This window comes from Microplitis mediator, chromosome 10, assembly GCF_029852145.1.
Source record: "Microplitis mediator isolate UGA2020A chromosome 10, iyMicMedi2.1, whole genome shotgun sequence".
In the NCBI taxonomy this organism is placed as follows: Eukaryota; Metazoa; Arthropoda; class Insecta; order Hymenoptera; family Braconidae; genus Microplitis; species Microplitis mediator.
Window position 1 is genome coordinate 19,614,581 of NC_079978.1, and position 21,744 is coordinate 19,636,324.

General features: G+C 31.3%; 2 protein-coding genes across 13 annotated transcripts in view; one reads left to right on the top strand and one right to left on the bottom strand.

The window, feature by feature from the left end:
- LOC130676567 (glutamate receptor ionotropic, kainate 2-like) overlaps window positions 1-21,744 on the top strand; it is a 297,696-nt gene that overhangs the window by 65,456 nt on the left and 210,496 nt on the right. The window lies entirely within an intron of this gene.
- Window positions 5,080-19,903, bottom strand: LOC130676573 (uncharacterized). 2 transcript variants are annotated; one of them, XM_057482898.1, is made up of 6 exons: window positions 19,773-19,903; window positions 18,609-18,752; window positions 14,829-14,987; window positions 13,229-13,363; window positions 7,234-7,392; window positions 5,080-5,305 (listed from the first exon to the last, which is right to left on the bottom strand). In XM_057482898.1, the coding sequence occupies exons 3-6, from the start codon at window positions 14,958-14,960 to the stop codon at window positions 5,162-5,164; spliced, it is 570 nt and encodes a 189-aa protein (XP_057338881.1). In that variant the 5' UTR covers window positions 14,961-14,987; window positions 18,609-18,752; window positions 19,773-19,903; the 3' UTR covers window positions 5,080-5,161. The 2 variants fall into 2 exon arrangements, with proteins under 2 accessions (XP_057338881.1, XP_057338882.1); XM_057482899.1 differs by lacking the exons at window positions 13,229-13,363; window positions 14,829-14,987; window positions 18,609-18,752; window positions 19,773-19,903 and adding exons at window positions 8,223-8,366; window positions 9,472-9,767.

Sequence of the window (21,744 nt, forward strand, 5' to 3'; positions counted from 1 at the left end):
CGGATGAAATGAATTTCCATGAGAAAAAAAAATTTCTTTTTGTGAAAATTGGGAGTGATCACAGCGCCTGAGGTGGTCTACTTGCCTGATTATTCTCTAGAGTTAACTATAAGTTTTTTACCAAAAAAATAAAATTTATTCTCCGCAAAATAGAGTATCCTTTCGCTCCGGGCTTGCTTTTAAGTTTTTAGGAAGAGAAAAGTTCAATGAACAATACTGAATCAATTTAATGTTAGTTAACGTTAACTTCACTCTTCATAACTACTATGAATTTTTTTTCAAGTCGTACGTGTGTGTTAATTCTCATAGTCATCGTTAAAACTGTTTTTTCACTAAAAAAAAGTGCCACGCATTTATTTTCTTCAATCAAGTAAAATAATTACTTTATTTAAGTATTTTATTTAATTGTTTAAAACTGAGAAAAAAATTTGATTTTGTCAAAGAAATATTATTAGACATGCGCTTTTTTTATCTAACAAGATTCAGATTAGTTTTATACCTCAACAAAAATTTTTTTTATAAATAAATAATTTTACCCTACCCAAGATTCGAACCCAGACTGACCACGTGAGACTTATGACCTACACGCGCTCAGCCACGGTGGCTTAATGGAAATCATGTTTTTGATAAACTCTTCAGTTATTCATCGATGTCTGTCATCTTAAACATTAATTTACACAACTAAATAATAAAATTTAAGTATTTGATAGTTTGTAGAAGTAGCTCGCGAAAAAATTAATATATTTCGTATTTTTATCAATACCAATGAGAAAGTTCGCGCCAATACTGGTATAGTGAAATCCGCAAAATATTTCTTACCGTGTAGCAACTAGAAATTATCCAACGGTTAACAATTGTTCAGAAGATGATTGATAAAATCAACAATAGTCGAGACATCGGACCGGCAGACTAAGAACAGAATTCGCACGCGGAAGATCAGGGTTCGAATCTCGGTCAAGTCAAATGATTTTTAAGTACGAAAATTGACACCAACACTAATACACATGTCACTAATAATAAAAGAACTTTTTTTAAAAAGCAAGAAGAAAATTAAAGAAGATTTTCTCATTAAGAGGTTGGAAAAACACGTGATTTTGAAAACTGTTTCTGTTTAAAAATGTTAGTCTTATAAATATTTCATTATTATGTGAATAAAACATTTTAGCATCTTTATAAAAGTACTAAAACGATTGCATGAGTGGTATAATAAATCGATAAAATTATTAGAAATGATAAGTGGAAAAAATTATTCAAATATATAAAATTATAGTTATCGCACTACGCACACTGGGGATGAAAAAACGAGTGGTTATTTTGATCAGGGATTTGAAGATAAAGTCGCAAAAAAAATACCGAATTTTTTTCTCATACATTTATTTATGAAAAAAAAAAAAAAAAAAAAAGCCGGTAATTCGAAATCGATTATTAAGCGCAGTAGTATATAGAAAGTCTCGTGAGGAATAAAATGCGAGAAGAAATTTAGAAATTGGTTGAATATTGATTTTTTTCAGTGGTGTCAGAATAAAAAAAATCTGGGCGTCGGTTGGCCCTGCGGGCCAGCCCCAAAACTTCTCGCTGTTTTCAAGCTCAAGATTATTTTCTATTATTTTTTATAAGCTTTTCAAGCTCAACCAAGTTACGTTTTTTGCTAAATTTTGACAAGTTAAGAATCGAAAATTATTAATGAAGAAGCGGTTTTTAAATTTTTATTCTCGATTATGTTCTCTGAAATAAATGTATGGAGGCAGAAATCAATGTCAGTGATCAAAATCAAGATTTGAATGAGTTTTGACTTAGGTCAGAGCAATAATAAATGGAATATCCGAGAAAAACATTAAAGACTGGGTTTTTTCAATTTTTTGCTGACAATGTGTTTGAAACTAAAGAACAAGTTATATGACATTATATGATGATCGAAAAAGACTATAAAGAGAATAGTTGGTATGATTTCAGACACATTTAGTACATTATATTTTAATTTATCCGGAAAAAATAACGTTTTATGTTATTTTTTTAACTTTTCAGCGCCGATATCTTTTGAACTAAAGAACCGATTTTGACGTTTGAGGTGGCAATCGGCGCGCTTTCTAAAATTCTAGAGGTGATACGACTTTGGAATCGATCCGTTCAGCCGTTTCGAAGATATTTGGAAAAACCCGTTTGTCACCATTTCATTCTCCAACGATATCTGTCGAACAAATTAACCGATTGAGATGATGAAGGCAGCGATCGACGCGTTTTATTAAGTTCTAGAGCTGATTAGATTTTGAAGTTGATCGTTCAACTCGTTTCTGAAAAATCAATAAAAAACTACAAAATAATTTTTTTTTTTTTTCGTAATTCGCAAATATTTTCGAGTCTACTTGATCAAATGATCTAAAATTTTCAGGAAAGTTGATGGCTAATAAGCTCTTTCGATTGCCACCTTAACCATTCGAATCGGTTTATTAGTTAAAAAGTTATAGACAGGTCACACACACACACACACACACACACACACACACACACACACACACACACACACACACACACACACACACATACATACATACATACACTCGGACATCATTCTGAAAATAGTCAGAATAGCTTCCTAGGACCTCAAAACGTCGACATCTGATGAAAGCTCGATTTTCGAAAATCGGGGTGAAAACTGTTGGAAATTTAGGTATGGGAATCGTGAATGAAACAAATCAATTTATTAAACAAATGAATATTATGTCTTTTATTAATAACACGCGCTCTAGGGTATGTCTTCACTCGTAAGAGATTTAGCTTAGACTAACTTATTCTTTTAATATTATTTAACACTGAGGTCCACCAACCTCTCCTCTTTTTGTATAACAAAGATCTCTAAGTTCAAAATATATATATATATGAGTGCAAATGAAGAAAAACATATTGCCTTGCATTTACTTGGAATCTCTCGTCGACCCAAGTACCTAAGGTCATAAAATTTGATCCATGCTAGCTTTCTTTTCTTTAAGTAAACATATACACATTTTGAACTTAACTCAAATATATATACTACGACTTAAATGCGACACTGTTCCAAATAATATTTCCAACAGAATATTTAGTAAAGAGAAATATTGTATAAAATATATTAGGTGTACAAATAAGTTTTAGGACACTTAGATTTTGTATCATAACAGCTATTCTAAATTAATTTAAAGGTCCCGCTCACTTATCATAGATGGCGCTTGATATGTAGTATCGAAACCTAAAGGAGTCATAAACATAACCTATAAATTCTGTAAATTAATCATGCAGACCGATAAGCTATTTATTAGACACTGCATTCGCTATGAATTCCATCAAGGAAAAAGTGTTAGGAAAGCGTGTGAATCGATATGTTCTGTTCTTGGAGACAACATTATATCTAAAAGTACATGTGAGTATTGGTATAAGCGATTCAAAGAAGGTGATTTCGACGTTAGTGACCGTGAACGCACCGGGCCTCCTGTAAAGGTGGATGATCAGGAACTGCAAGCGTTGCTGGATGAAAACTCTTGTCAGACGGAGAAACAACTTTCGGAACAGCTTGGAGTAACTCAACAAACTGTTTCTTATCGTTTAAAAGCAATGGGTAAGATTCGAAAAGGAACAAAGTGGGTACCACACTTTCTAACTCAAGAAAATAAAAACAGCCGTCTTAACATTTGTGTGAGTCTTTACAACAAGCAACATAAAAAGTCTTTCTTGTGGAAAATTGTGACTGGCGATGAAAAGTGGATTTATTTTGATAATCCGAAACGCAAATATCATTGGGTTGACCCCGGCGAGCCGACAACATCCACGCCAAAGCGCAATGTTCATTGTAATAAAGTCATGCTGTGCATATGGTGGGATATGAAAGGCGGACTGTATTATGAACTTCTCAAACCTGGTCAAACAGTTACTGCCGATCGCTATTGTCATCAATTGATGCAAGTGAATCAAGAAATTGAGAAGAAACGTCCATTTTCTGGTAAAGGAAAACGTCCAGTAAAACTGCTCCATGACAACGCGCGGCCTCATGTGAGTAAACCGGTCAAGGATACGTTACTAGCGCTTGGATGGGAATTTGTACCACACCCGGCGTATTCACCAGACTTAGCCCCATCCGATTATCATTTATTCCGGAAAATGCAGAACGATTTGTCTGACGTGCGATTCAAAACATTTGAAGAAGTGGAAAAATGGGTCGCTAAATTTCTCACCTCACAAGACGAAAGTTTCTTTGCGAAAGGCATCCGCGAATTACCTGAGAGATGGCTGAAGGTCATTCAATGCGATGGAGATTACTTCGATGAATAACTGTGTTTTACTTCTTTTTTAATAAATCTTGAATTTTTTGAAAACTGTCCTAAAACTTATTTGTACACCTAATATATAAGAATAAAGATTGATTTTTGTACAGAGAATCCAACAAAAACAATAACTTCCCGAATTTTCGAAAATTTACAATTTTCTTAGCGGGAAGTTAAAAATAAAACTAAGGTGGCCGATAATCCATACAGAAGTAATTGTCTTGTATCTATATTCGGCCACACTATTTTTATTATAAATTAGGCAAAAATCATTAAATTTTTAACTCCTAAAATTACTATGAAACGAGCTAATGAGATTACAAAAAAAAATCGGACTTTTATTGTTACTTTTAATTAGTAATAGGTTATTGAAAAAACAAGAAACCTTAACCAACCTGATAAGAAATCACCAGAAATCGCATCTGATGCACTACTATTTTTTTTTTAATTATAAAATGAATTTTTACAATAATCAGAGTATGTTGAATCTAAACTAGATTAATTTTACTTTTTTTTTTTTAAACTATTTATGCATGAATACGTACTTATGATGGAAATATATCGATTTTTGGACTAAGTGGCCGATAGAGGGGTTACTTACCTTAATGCTGTAATACGCGTCACAAAGGAAGGCTAACTGTCTGCCAGTAAGCAATTCTGTAGAAACTTTGACCTAATGCTCCTTACGCAAGTATCTTCGCGAAATGTCACATCAAATATATTGAGGATTTCTTGTGGAAGTATCTCGCCCCAGAATTCATAAGGATTAAGAAAGTTATTAGAGTAATTATTTTTATTAGAATCCATGATTACACAACGAAAAATAAGTAATTATCATAATAGTGCCTGTCCAAAAATAACTTTACGCTTTAACTAGCTTTGAAGAATATTTGGCATAGTAATAATAGTTTATCCTCATATGATAGAGTCATATTCATCAAGTATTGATTAGGTATTATTGTATCTGGGAATCTTGTTGATGTAAATACATAATCTTGGGTTCCATAATTACCCTAGAAAGTGTTAGAATTAAGATTAAAACATTATGTAACAATGAGATTCATAGATATAAGTAACAAAAATCAATACTGAATTTTAAAAAACGATTTTAGTTGAAGATGTATTCAGTATCTAATTAATCATTATGTCTTGTTTCAAAAATTGTTCCCATTCCCGGGAAAAAATGTTTTTAGAAAATTTTAGAAAATTATATCAAATTTTATAAGATTTCACAGCAAAATTTTATAGAAATTCATACAATTTTATGGAATTGTATAAAATTTTATAAAGTTTTACACGATTTCATAATAATATATAAGATTTTATACACAATTTTATAAGACTGTACTCCTTAAACATGAATTAGTGGAAATTTCATTAATTACGTTAGTGAAGCTATATTCACTTCATAATCAGTGTATTTAAATAACAAATTAGTGATTTTCACTACTGAACTAGCGATATTTTCATAATTTCTACAAGTGAAACTGTTATTCACTTCTTAATTTATGAGTTTCACAATTTCACTAGTAACTAGCAAATAATTAAAAATTTTACTAGATATAAATATTATTAATAATTATGGTGCTATTTTTAAAAATTTTAATAAAATACTTTAAAAATTAAAAAAAATAGAAGTACAGAACAATAATATATTTATATGAAGAGTACGTCAAACATAACATCACGGATTTTTTATTTCTTTATCAGTTATTGTTTGGTATGATAACGAATATACTATTTACACTCACGCGATCACATGCGTAGGTCAGCGCAGTGGATAGCATCAAAGACTTTGAATCGGAAGGATGCAGGTTCGAGCCCAGCAGTCACCGGGATTTTTTCATCAATCAAAATCATGGATACTTCCTCTAAGTAATAATTCTAATACATTAATTACATTTCGGATCTAATTACAAGTGTCTTATATTTTTTTACGCAATATAATATTTTTTTTTCACCGATGAAATCAATGGATTCCCATATTCACTTTTCAATTTAGTGGATTCTCATATTCACTTATAAAATCAGTGAATTCTAATATTTACATATTCATTTAGTGAATATTCACTAATTCTGCGTGGTACGATTGTAGCATTGACAATTAGTGAATATTCACTTGAAATTAATAAAGAAACACTAATTCATATTTAAAGAGTACAGTGAAATTTTATACAGTAAAATCTGAGTAAGGGAAGTAATATAATTGAGTTGCGCTCATTTTTTTTTCTATTCTTTTTCAAATATTGAATTTATTTATTTTTTTTAACTTCCCGCTAAGAAAATCGATAATTTTCAAAAATTTCGGGAAATAATTGTTTTCACCCCGATTTGCGAAAATAGAAATTTCAACGGATGTTGACGTTTTGAGGTCCTAGGAAGCTATTCTGACTATTTTTAGAATGATGTCCGAGTGTGTGTGTGTGTGTGCGTTTATGCGAATGTGTTCATGTGTGTGTGCGTTTGTGCGAATGTGTTCGGATGTGTGCATGTGTGTGTGCGTGCGTGTGTTCGGGTGGATGCAAATGTGTGCGTATGTGTGTTCGGGTGTGCGCATGTGTGCGTGTGTGCGAATATGTGCATGTGTGTGTTCGAGTGTGTGTGTGTGTGTGTGTGTGTGTGTGTGTGTGTGTGTGTGTGTACGTATCGGTTGATCAGTACTGTAATACGCGAATTTTTATTTCGATTTTATTTAGTGGAGTTATATTTTATTAATAACACTTTTAAAACTCCCCTCCGGAGTGAATTTCACTCCGAGGGAAGTGAATAATTAAAAATTAATTCACTCCGTATTCACTCCGAATTCAATCCGCATTCACTCCGCGAATTTTTTACAGTGTTTGTAAAATATTTTTTAAGTTTAATCCTAATAAATATTATTATCTGAAGAATAAATATCACTCGCTTTGGCTTTTGTGTTTTCAACGATGTTATAACTTACAGGTAACGGTGGACAGTGGTCTTCAGAAAATCCTAGTAATTTAAGATTAGGACCTGCCATAATAGGTTCCTCGATTAAATCACACAATTCCATCGTTTGATCAATTCCAGTACTCACAACATATTCTCCCATTGATGCTCCCATTATTACCAGCCGTACCTAAAATTTATGAATAGATTATTTTTTTGATTCATGAGCTATAAAGCTTATATACACGAAAGAAATATCGTCAGAGTGAGTATACATATCGCTATTCTGGCTATACGCTGTATAGGGTAGAGGTACCATTTGTGGCCACTGCTCCATTTTTGGACAATTAATCCTTTATTTTAATTAATGAAAAAGCGTAAAATATAATTTCCATTTTAATAGTGGGATAAAAGTATCTCTGAAGAAACTAAAAGAAATAATTATTGCGTATTTCACAAAATATTTTATTTAAATTTTTCAAGTGTCCAACACTGGCCCTAAAGTCACCAAAAACGGTACCTCTACTCAACTTACTTAATGATACGCCGTATAGCCAATTCAGCAATACAGAATTTTCCGATGAAAAAATATTTTATACAATTGTATAAATTTATATTTAAAATTCACATATTAAATGAATAGAAAAAAAAAAAATTGAATAAAAATAACTTGAAATTTTTAGTTGATTTAAAACAGATCAAATTTTTCGACCCGGGTGGAATGCTCCACATACAGCTACAAGAATCTATCTGATTTTTTAAGCAGGGAAATCTGTGGTAAAACGCAACAAATTGTATCATATTGTAATTATATCTGTTAAATATTTACTGGCGTAAGGAAAATCTTGAGTATTATTGCTCTCTAAAAATGAATTAGTGAAATTCTCGCGAATCAGTGGATAGTCACTATTTCTACAGCTATAAGTATACCACTAATTTCACTGCTTCATTTTTAGAGAGTGAATAAGAAAAACAATAATATGAGTAATAACGATAATAATAATGCAAAACAATAATTACTTGAGTTTCTTCCGGAAGTAGTTTAATTATAGTGACGTTTGAAACCAATGAATTGTGATTATCTACAAAAACATCAGGTTCTAAGAAATATTCCTCGTCGTAAAAAGGACAAAGGGAATCCTCGAAAACGACATCTATGGCTCCCTAAAAAAATTATATTAAGAACAATATATTTACTGCAAATAAAAGGAACAAATGTGAGTACACAGAAAAAAATTGCAGTTAATTGATGATGCTAACATCGTAGTTTTTCCTATTGATCATTGTAGTGATGGACTATACCTTTAAAATCATAATTTTTACGATTTAAGATTCTAGTCTTTATTTGAAATAATACTACCCACTAATAACACAGAGTATTAAGCTCTTTACTATAAATTGCGAGGTGAACATCGTAAAATTTGAGAATATAGTGTAATAGAAATTTTAAATAAAAGTATAAATTAATAATCGCTCGGACGGGTGAAGGATTCGAACACGGAACTTTTCGAGTGCAATTTGACTGACGCCTTGTATTGGACCAATCAGCAACAGAAGTACTCTCAATTTCAGAAAATGTTAAAATTCACATAAACCATATAAAAAAACAGTAAAAATACAGTCTCTGTTTAAAAATTACGATGCAACATCGTAATTTTTATAATTTACATCGTATTATAACAGAGGCGACGCTGTTATATTTATTTTATTCAAACGTAAAATTACGATGTCAACAAGCAAAAAAAGTATCCTACATAGTAAATTTTGAAATAAGACATTTGAAAGTTGATATTTGTTAGAGTATAGTCCAAGATTAAATTTATATCATAAATTTTAATGGAATTTTCTTTCCGTGTAGAATAAAAAGTTGGTATTCCCGTGTAAAAAAAATTGTTAAGAAAAGGTCAAAAAAGTGTTGACTATTCTAAACTTCAAAACGTGACACAACTACGAACTTTTTTTGAACGCTTTTTAAACTTTTAAAAATTCAAGAGAAATATCAATAAATATCCTCACATTATTAAGATATGCTGAAACGAAAAACGTTCAGAAATAGTTCAAAATCAGTTTTTCCTGAACGTATTTTGCACTGAAAAATGTTAATTTGTAGTATCATGTCAAATGATTTTTTCTGTGTATTTTCAGAAGTTTGAAAATTGTTTAAAATAAGTTCGTCATTGTGTCAAGTTTTGAAGTTTAGAATAGTCAACACTTTTTTGACCTTTTTTCAACAATTTTTTTTTACACGGGTTATAATCAAATAAATTACCTGTATGCCAAACGATTGAGTGATGACAACTAAAGTGATTAGTAACATCATATTTTCTTTCATGTAAACTGTTATACCTTCGAAGATTACGATACTTATGAGCCACAAAATCGTAATCAGCCTGTTATATATTACAACGAGAGAGAGACTTTAATTAGAGCAAATATTCCAGGCCACCGGTGACGTAAGTATACACTAAGCTATCGTTACAAAATCAATCAACAACAATGTAACAATGTGATTTAAAAACAATACAAAGTTAGTAATCAGTGAATCAATCTTCTTTTGAAGTTCACGTGCAGCCATAATTATATATTAAGGACAAATATTGTCCGGAAATTCAAAACTTATCTAATATATTATTTGATTGAAAGGCGAATAATAATAATAATAATAATAATAATAATAATAATAATAATAATAATAATAATAATAACAATCTATCGGATTTCCCGACAACATTTCCGCTTAGTATATAATTATGACTGCACACAGATTTCAAGACAAAACTGATTATCACTGATTATTTACTTTGTATTGCTTTTATATCTCGATTTTGCATTGTTGTTAATTGATTTTGTAACGATAGCTCAGCATATGCTTACGTCACCATTTTTCTGGAAGCTTCGATCGAATTGAAGTCTCTCACTCATTTTAATATACACTCACGCCATAAATTAAAGAAACAGAAAAATTTTCGAAATTGTTTAGTGATTATTGGAAGGCTGTAATTTTGTGAAAAATAATCGTATCGAGATTTAAAAAAACGCATTTTATAGATTGAAATCTCTAGTTCCAGTGCATTTTTATTAAAAAGTTTTTAAGAGCTCCGGCTATTGCGCTAATATGAGAAATACCGCGAGACAAAAATTTTCTGAATTTTTTCTTCTCTTTGAGAGAGTCCACGGGCTGCGAAAAAATTTTTTCAGCTAAACCAATGCAAAGGTCAGTTAGCAAATTTAATTAGCTTTAATTTGAATTTTTTTTTAGATTTGTTCGACAACTTGCCGCTGAGATATCAGCCTACAAACCAAAACTGATTCTTTTGGGTTTGATCATCGATATTTCAGGTACCAATCGCACAGTAAATTTGAGGCTCGAATAAATTCCCTATAAGACCCTTTCATCATTTTTTGAAAAAAAAATTTTTTTTTATTTTTAACATCCATTAGAAGTTCAAAAAAATGGCTTTTTTTGGATTTTTAGTAAATCAACTGCTACTTTGTAAATATCGATAAAAAAAATAATGTTGCCAGGTACTTTTTAAGCTCAATGTACCCCCAATAACTCTGCAAATTTTTAAATTGATCTATCGAACCGTTTTTCGGGGTGGATTGATCAAAGTTTTGCAAAACAATTAAAGGAACGAGTTTATTTTGGTTTAGGTAGAGCTACCTACTATATATATGATTATTCATGATTAGATCTGGCCAATTTTCAGATCTGATTATATATGGACTCATATATAATTATACAAAATCATTTTTTATCGGGTTGTAATAAATAACAATAAAGAAAGTTTTATTGAACTTTATCACGTACGAGTTGAAATATAATATGATAATTATCAAATCGTTCCGGCATTGGGGATATTTACCTTATCTCCCCGGGTAGAAAAAAATCTTAATTATGACTTAAAATTTACTTCGAAATCCTTCAAATTTCAACTAAATTAATTTTTTGCACACACACACACACACACACACACATACACACACACACGCATACCTACATACAAACATACATACATACATACACTCGGACATCACTCTGAAAATAGTCAGAATAGCTTCCTGGGAACTCAATACGTCGACATCTGATGAAAACTCGATTTTCGCTAATCGGGGTGAAAACAATAACTTCCCGAATTTTCAAAAATTTACAATTTTCTTAGTGGGAAGTAAAAATAAAACTAGGGTGGCCAATTATGCATACAGAAGTAATTTTCTTGTATCTATATTCGGCCACCCTATTTTTATTATAAGTTAGGCAAAAATCATTAAATTTTTAACTCCTAAAATTACTAGGAAACGAGCTAATGAGATTACAAAAAAAAATCAGACTTTTATTGTTACTTTTAATTAGTAATAAGTTATTGAAAAAACAAAAAACCTTAACCAACCTGATAAGAAATCACCAGAAATCGCATCTGATGCACTACTATTTTTTTTTTAATTATAAAATGAATTTTTACAATAATCAGAGTATGTTGAATCTAAACTAGATTAATTTCACGTTTTTTTTTTTTAAACTATTTATGGATGAATACGTACTTATGATGGAAATATATCGATTTTTCGACTAAGTGGCCGATAAAGGGGGCCTGGCCGATAGAGGGGTCACTTACCTTAATGCTGATAGTACGCGTCACAAAGGAAGGCTAACTGTCTGCCAATAAGCCATTCTGTAGAAACTTCGAACTAATGCTCCTTACGCAAGTATCCCGGGTCGAAAAATTAGATCTGTTTTAAAATAAATGATAAATTCAAATATTTTTCCTTTAATTTAAGTTTATAAATCGTATTTATTTTATATAAGAATTTAATCTGTTTCTGCCCGTACTATTTCTTATCCAGGCTAATATCAGACTTATTTTCGTATGATATTTAGTCTGTTTTAAATCGCATTTAGACTAAAAACAGACTTTGTTATTATAATTATTGGTCTGTGTTCAATTGTTTTTAAGGACAAATACAGGACTTTTTATAAATATAAATACTAATAATAATAATCTAGATTTATTAATTTATTTTAATTTTCTTGATATTTAAAACATGCTAATGCGCTTCCATAATAAGATGTCACACAGAGAAAATTTTGGCTCGAAACCTACCAATTTTTACAACGCTGTCGACTAAACTTGAAACAGGGAGTAAAGCATCCAAAAAATTATCGTGCTCTTACAAAAAATGATTATACTGTATCACATTACTTATTACGGGCGAGAAACTTATCGATGAGCTTCAATATCAATTACTTCCATAAATTATAATAATTTTGATGCAGCATAATAATTTTTTATAAGAGTATAGTAATTTTTTGGATACTTTACTTTCTGTTTCAAGTTTGGTCGACAGCATAATAAAAATTGGTAGATTTCGAGCCAACATTTTTCTCCGTAGCACAAGAATTTTGATGTTTTCTTATGCCAAAATATTTTCAATTTTATCCAGTAAATAAGAGAAAATTCTTGAGATTTTAAGAGTTGTTTTATCACTTTTATTCAATGATATAAATATTCAATGAAGACAACTAAAAATGAAGCTGTCAAATTTTCATTAACTGCCGACATTTTTAAATAAAAGATACTAAATAAATAGTAAATAAAACATAATCAATTCTGCAACTTAATATTTTTTCATAAATATTGCCCATAAATAAAAATTTTATAAGTCCATAATTTAATCTAGTTTTGTCCTTGTAAATTTTCAGAACTAAAATTTTTTAAAGTTCACGAATTAATCTAATTTAGTCTGCTCGTAACGCGTTTGTTTTTTAAAGTAGCACGTCGAAAACAGCTTGAAATTTTCATAAAAGATCAAAATCAGATCAAATAGTCCAATCAGAAGATATCTTCGCGACATCTCACATCAAATATATTGAGGATTTTTTGTGGAAGTATCTCGCCCCAGAATTCATAAGGATTAAGAAAGTTATTAGAGTAATTATTTTTATTAGAATCCATGATCACACATCGAAAAATAAGTAATTATCATAATAGTGCCTGTCCAAAAAATAACTTTACGCTTTAACTAACTTTGACGAATATTTGGCATAGTAATAATAATTTATCCTCATATGATGTAGTCACATTCAGCAAGTATTGATTAGGTGGAACTCTATCTGCTAATCTTTCTGGTGAAAATACATAATCTTCGGTTCCATAATTACCCTAGAAAGTGTTAGAATTAAGATTAAAACATTATGTAACAATGAGATTCATAGATATGAGTAACAAAAATCAATACTGAATTTTAAAAAACGATTTTAGTTGAATATGTATTCAGTATCTAATTAGCTCTAGAACTTAATAAAACGCGCCGATTGCCGCCTCAACCATCACAATCGGTCAATTCGTTCCTAAGATATCATGGAAGAAAGAAATGCTAAAATCGATTTTTTTCGAAAACAATGGCACACAAACGTATTTTCGAGCTCGAAGAGCTCGAAAATGTATCCCCAACCGTGTTTTCAAACTCATGGAGCTCGAAAACAGCGGGAAGTTTTGGGGCTGGCCCACGGCGTCAACCGATAGACAGATTTTTTTTTTAGCGGAGTGATCTCGGAGTGATGCGGATTTTATTTCACTCCCAATTCACTCCGGTCCGGAGTTTTAACATTTAAATTAATTTATATTAATCTGTTAAACAGCGTGTGTGCGAGTGCGAGTGTGTGTGCGCGTGAGTGCGCGTGCGAGTGTGCAAATATGTGCGTGCGTGTGTTCGGGTGTGTGCGTTTATGCGAATGTGTGCGTGTGTCTGATCGGGTGTGTGCGTTTGTGCGTGTGTGTGCGCGTGTGTTCGGGTGTGTGCGTATGTGTGTGCATTTGTCTGATCGGGTGTGTGCGTTTGTGCGAATGTGTTCGGATGTGTGCAAATGTGTGTGTATGTGTTTTCGGGTGTGTGTGTTTATGCGAATGTGTTCGTGTGTGTGCGCGTGTGTTCGGGTGTGTGCGTATGTGTGTGCATGTGTCTGATTGGGTGTGTGCCTTTGTGCGAATGTGTTCGGATGTGTGCAAATGTGTGCGTATGTGTGTTCGGGTGTGTGCGTTTATGCGAATGTATTCGTGTGTGTGTGTGCGTGTGTCTGATCGGGTGTGTGCGTTTGTGCGTGTGTGTGCGCGTGTGTTCGGGTGTGTCCGTATGCGTGTGCATGTGCCTGATCGGGTGTGTGCGTTTGTGCGAATGTGTTCGGAAGTGTGCAAATGTGTGCGTGTGTGTATTCGGGTGTGCGCCTGTGTGCGTGTGTGCGAATGTGTGCGTGTGTGTGTGCGTATCGGTTGATCAGTACTGTAATACGCGAATTTTGATTTCGATTTTACTTAGTGGAGTTATATTTTATTAATAATACTTTTAATACTCCCCTCCGGGGTGAATTTCCCTCCGGAGGGATTAAATTAATAAAAAATTATCTACTTCGCGAAAACTCCCCTGTGGAGTGAATTTCACTCCGAGGGAAGTGAATAATTAAAAATTCATTCACTCCGCATTAACTCCGGATTCAATCCGCATTCACTCCGCGAATTTTTTACAGTGTTTGTAAAATATTTTTTAAGTTTAATCCTAATAAATATTATTATCTGAAGAATAAATATCACTCGCTTTGGCTTTTGTGTTTTCAACGGTGTTATAACTTACAGGTTCCGGTGGACAGTGGTCTTCAGAAAATCCTAGTAATTTAAGAAAAGGACCTGCCATAATAGGTTCCTCAATTATATCACACAATTCCATCGTTTGATCAATTCCAGTATACGCAACATATTCTCCCATTGATGCTCCTATTATTGCGAGACGTCCCTAAAATTTATGAATAGATTTTTTTTTTGATTCATGAGCTATAAAGCTTATATACACGAAAGAAATATCGTCAGAGTGAGTATACGTATCGCTATTCTGGCTATACGCTGTATAGGGTAAAGGTACCATTTGTGGCCACTGCTCCATTTTTGGACATTTAATCCTTTATTTTAATTAATGAAAAAGTGTAAAATGTAATTTCCATTTTAATAGTGGGATAAAAGTATCTCTGAAGAAACTAAAAGAAATAATTATTGCGTATTTCACAAAATATTTTATTTAAATTTTTCAAGTGTCCAACACTGGCCCTAAAGTCACCAAAAACGGTACCTCTACTCAACTTACTTAATGATACGCCGTATAGCCAATTCAGCTATACAGAATTTTCCGATGAAAAAATATTTTATACAATTGTATAAATTTATATTTAAAATTCACATATTAAATAGATAGAAAAAAAAAAATTGAATTAAAATAACTTGAAATTTTTAGGGGAAGGGAGGGGCAGAGCGGGCCCCTTAAGGGAAATAATTATAATATGATTAATTTTTTTAACACGTTTACTTCTTTTTAGACCATTGATACTTATTTTCACTTCATTATGCTGCGTCTATTAAAATTGAAAAAATCAAAAATTAGGGGCAAAGCGGGCCCCCCTAAAAAATTTGGGATTTGATATTTTTTATTCTTTATTTTCTTTTAACAATTCATTATGAAGGAAAGGGTAAAGGAATAAGCAAATCAAAACAATCGGTCGATGATACGGCTTGTATTTTTTGTGGCAAATTATACTCGGAATCTTTAGAGCCGTGGATTCAATGTGGCCAATGTAAAAATTGAACTCATGATTCATGTGCCGGTGTTAACAACAAAGTTGTGCAAAGCTACACGTGTAATATTTGCAAAGTACTATAAAACGATTCCCGGGTCGAAAAATTCGATCTGATTTTAGTCTAACTGGACTGTATTTGGACTACTTGGTCTGTTATTGAACTTCGATAAAAATTTTAATCTGTTTTTGATCTACCCGGACTGAAAAATTTGACCTGATTTTAGTCTGATTGGACTATTTGATCTGATTTTGATCTTTTATGAAAATTTTAAGTTTTTTTCGACCTGCTGCTTTAAAAAACAAACGCGTTACGAGCAGACTAAATTAAATTAATTCGTGAACTTAAAAAAATTTTAGTTCTGAAAATTTACAAGGACAAAACTAGATTAAATCATGGACTTATAAAATTTTTATTTATGGGCAATATTTATGAAAAAATATTAAGTTGCAGAATTGATTATGTTTTATTTACTATTTATTTATTATCTTTTGTTTAAAAATGTCGGCAGTTAATGAAAATTTGACAGCTTAATTTTTTCGTTGTCTTCATTGAATATTTATATCATTGAATAAAAGTGATAAAACAACTGTTAAAATCTCAAGAATTTTCTCTTATTTACTGGATAAAATTGAAAATATTTTGGCATAAGAAAACATCAAAATTCTTGTGCTACGGAGAAAAATGTTGGCTCGAAATCTACCAATTTTTATTATGCTGTCGACCAAACTTGAAACAGAAAGTAAAGTATCCAAAAAATTACTATATGCTCTTATAAAAATTATTATGCTGCATCAAAATTATTATAATTTATGGAAGTAATTGATATTGAAGCTCATCGATAAGTTTCTCGCGCGAAATAAGTAATGTGATACAGTATAATCATTTTTTGTAAGAGCACGATAATTTTTTGAATGATTTACTCCCTGTTTCAAGTCTAGTCGACAGCGTTGTAAAAATTGATAGGTTTCGAGCCAAAATTTTTCTCTGTGTGACATCTAATTATGGAAGCGCATTAGCATGTTTTAAATACCAAGAAAATTAAAATAAATTAATAAATCTAGACTATTATTATTATTATTTATATTTATAAAAAGTCCTGTATTTGTCCTTAAAAACAATTGAACACAGAATAAATATTATAGAAAATAAAGTCTGTTTTTGTCCTTAAAAATAATTGAACACAGACCAATAATTATAATAAAAAAGTCTGTTTTTAGTCTAAACGCGATTTAAAACAGACTAAATATCATACGAAAATAAGTCTAATATTAGCCTGGATAAGGAATAGTACGGGCAAAAACAGATTAAATTCTTATATAAAATAAATACGATTTATAAACTTGAATTAAAGGAAAAATATTCGAATTTATCATTTATTTTAAAACAGATCTAATTTTTTGACCCGGGATTGTATTTTAATAGTATAAAAAATCAGTTTAATAGTTTGCTGTGATATAACTTTAAAATGTAATTTTATTATCTTTAACTTTCTTAATAAATTTTTATGTTTATATTTATATAGTAATAATAAATATTTAATGAACAGTTTTGCTGGTCTATTTTAACCCTCATTAGGGGAGACCGGGGCAAGGAGGCCCCCCTAAGCCGGTTATTACTTTTTGTAGCTTTCAACCATCAGATTAGATTAATTAATAATTGTTATTTAAAAACAAAATTCTATATTTCTTTTTTGTCATTATTTTTAACTCAAAAAACGTGTTTTTTAATTTTTTAGAGTCTTGATAATTTTACTTTATTTCAAAAATTTAGCAACTAAAAAAAAAATTTGAATTTTTTAATATTTTTAATGACCAAAATTGCCCCAGACAAAGAGAATCAGCAAGAAAATATCAAAAAATCATTTTTTTAGAATTTTCGGCTGGTCCATTTTGCCCCAGGTGTCATGCGAAGAGCTAAAAATGCGCCAATAGATTGGATTTACTGTAATTAGACAAAAAAAAAAATTTTTTTTTTATCAAAATTTCAGGGGGGCCTTCTTGCCTCGGGGGGGGGGGGACTTCCTTGCCCCGGTCTCCCCCATATAAGAAATTTCGATAAGCTTATTATCCGTCCAAATTTGTTGATGATCCGAATTATAGAAAATTTTGAGGGGCCCGCTCTGCCCCCCCCCCTTCCCCTAGTTGATTTAAAACAGATCAAATTTTCCGACCCGGGTGGAATGCTCCACATACAGCTACAAGAATCTATCGGATTTTTTAAGCAGGGAAATCTGTGGTGAAACGCAACAAATTGTATCATATTATAATTAATATCTGTTCAATATTTACTGGCGTAAGGAAACTCTTGAGTATTACAGTCGACTCTGTCTAATGGTTCTCTGCCTAAAAGTTCCCGCTGTCTATAGGTTCCAGGATACATTGCTTAAAGGTTCCCGGATATTCCCCCACCCGCTTTCTCGAGTGACGAATCACAATTCAGTTTTCGAGCGCTAACTTTAAATGCACATTTTTTTGAGGTTATGTTTACTGCGCAATGTGTTCGTTTTAGCGTGCGCCTCGGCGCTCGAGGGGAATATATTGTAGGGGAAGTGCTGATGGTGGGGAGGGAACCTTTAGGCAATGGTCCTGTCCCGACGTGGAACCTTTAGACAGAGTCGACTGTATTGCCCTCTAAAAATGAATTAGTGAAATTCTCGCGAATCAGTGGATAGTCACTATTTCTACAGCTATAAGTATACCACTAATTTCACTGATTCATTTTTAGAGAGTGAATAAGAAAAACAATAATATGAGTAATAACGATAATAATAATGCAAAACAATAATTACTTGAGTTTCTTCCGGAAGTAGTTTAATTATCGTGATGTTTGAAACCAATGAATTCTAATTATCTACAAAAACTTCAGGTTCTAAGAAATATTCCTTGTCGTAAACGGGACAATCGAATTCCTCGAAAACGACGTCTACGGCTCCCTAAAAAAATTATATTAAGAACAATATATTTACTGCAAATAAAAGGAACAAATGTGAGTACACAGAAAAAAATTTCAGTTAATTGATGATGCTAACATCGTAGTTTGTCCTATTGATCGTTGTAGTGATGGACTATACCTTTAAAATCATAATTTACGATTTAAGATTCTAAACTTTATTTGAAATAATACTACTCACTAATAACACAGAGTATTAAGCTCTTTACTATAAATTGCGAGGTGAACATCGTGAAATTTGAGAATATAGTGTAATAGAAATTTTAAATAAAAGTATAAAATAATAATCGCTCGGACGGGTGAAGGATTCGAACACAAAACTTTTCGAGTGCAATCTGACTGACGCCTTGTATTGGACCAATCGGCAACAGAAGTACTCTCAATTTCAGAGAGTGTTAAAATTCACATAAACCATATAAAAAAAACAGTAAAAATACAGTCTCTGTTTAAAAATTACGATGCAACATCGTAAATTTTATAATTTACATCGTATTATAACAGAGGCGACGCTGTTATATTTATTTTATTCAAACGTAAAATTACGATGTCAACAAGCAAAAAAAGTATCCTACATAGTAAATTTTGAAATAAGACATTTGAAAGTTGATGTTTGTTAGAGTATAGTCCAAGATTAATTTTATATACCCGATGAAAAAAGATTTTATACAATTGTATAGAATTATACATCAATTATATATAGACTATATATAATTGGATAGAAAAAATGGCCCGATCCAATTGTATATAATTATATAGAATTGTATAAAATTATATAGAATTGTATATAATTTATATAAAATTGTATATAATTATATAGACTTGTATACAATTTGTATAGAATTGTATAAAATATTTATACAGTTGTATACAATTGGATCGGGCCATTTTTTGTATATAATTTTATTCAATTGTATAAAATCTGTTTTTATCGGGTACCATAAATTTTAATGGAATTTTCTTTCCGTGTAGAGTAAAAAGTTGGTATTATAATTAAATAAATTACCTGTATGCCAAACGATTGAGTGATGACAACTAGAGTGATTAGTAACATCATATTTTCGTGTAAACTGTTACACCTTCGAAGATTACGATACTTATGAGCCACAAAGTCGTAATCAGCCTGTTATATATTACAACGAGAGAGAGACTTTAATTAGAGCAAAGATTCCAGGCCACCGGTGACGTAAGTATACACTAAGCTATCGTCACAAAATCAATCAACAACAATGTAAGAATGTGATATAAAAACAATACAAAGTTAGTAATCAGTGAATCAATCTTTTTTTGAAGTCCGCGTGCAGCCATAATTATATATTAAGGACAAATATTGTCCGGAAATTCAAAACTTATCTAATATCTTATTTGATTGAAAGGCGAAGAATAATAATAATAATAACAATGTACCGGATTTTTCGACATCATTTCTGCTTAGTATATAATTATGACTGCACACATATTTCAAGACAAAACTGATTCACTGATTATTTACTTGGTATTGCTTTTATATCTCCATTTTGCATTGTTGTTAATTGATTTTGTAACGATAGCTCAGCATATGCTTACGTCACCATTTTTCTGGAAGCTTCGATCGAATTAAAGTCTCTCACTCATTTTAATATACACTCACGCCATAAATTAAAGGAACAGTAAAATTTTCGAAATTTTTTAGTGATTTTTGGAAGGCTGTAACTTTGTGAAAAATAATCGTATCTAGATTTAAAAAAAGCATTTTATAGATTGAAATCTCTAGTTCCAGTGCATTTTTATTAAAATTTTTTAAGAGCTCCGGCTATTGCGCTAACATGAGAAATACCGCGAGACAAAAATTTTCTAAATTTTTTCTTTTCTTTGAGAGAGTCCACGGGCTGCGAAAAAATTTTTTCAGCTAAACCAATGCAAAGGTCAGTTAGCAAACGGGATTTGAATTAAATTTTTATTCGTATTTAGTAAACTTGTTATTTGCGCATGACCATAATACGTGTTTTACAAAATGCAAATAAATTTTATTACTCTGTAAAAACAATATCTCTCAGTGTACAGATAAATTAATGATTTTCTATCAATTGCTATCTGATGCTTACTTGCCGCACTTTCTTACAGACGAAATTTGTTTTCTGGCTGATTCAATTTAATAATATCCATATTGATTGCATAGTTTGCGTAATTCCAGTTGATAATTATCTCAACGTAATGATCAGTACGTACAATGTACAGCATGCTCGACTGGACACTTTGAGGCGGCATTTGGTATTGTGTTCTGCGCAACAAATATAATGCTAATGGGTCATTCAATGAATCTGGAAGCTCACTTGGTCACGTTATCCTAATTTAGACCTTGAAAGATCTTAATTGCAGTGAATTTCCTTAAGATATACAGAGTAGAAATATTACGATGTTAAAAAAAGAGTCTAAAACCACAGTCAGAGTCTTACAGAGAACCTTCGGCTGAAGGGATATTACGGTCGTTAGTTTTAATTACGTTCATTGAAAGAATTCAGGCAAATATCTCAGCAAGTTGTACTGTGTATCTTGACTCTTCATAGATGTATGTCTACGCTACCGCAATGTTAAATTTAATTTCGAAAACGGTGTCAGAATAATACCGGTAGCAGTGTTCAAATTTTTCCCAGTGTTAATCGGTGATGAATTTTATAGTTTCATTTTTGAAATTCCAGAAGTGAAAATGTATTTTAGATAGAAACAAAATTTGTTCATTATTTCAAAAATTAACGATACAACAGATTTCACGGGTAAGCAAATAGTATATAACTATATATGATTATTAGGGTGATTCAAACAGTAGCAATTTTTTTTTTTTTTCGGAAACAGGTTCAAAAGCTTCCCGATGAAAAAAGATTTTATACAATTATATATAGACTGTATATAATTATATATAGACTATATATAAATTGGATAGAAAAAATGGCCCGATCCAATTGTATAGAAATTGTATACAATTCTATACAAATTGTATA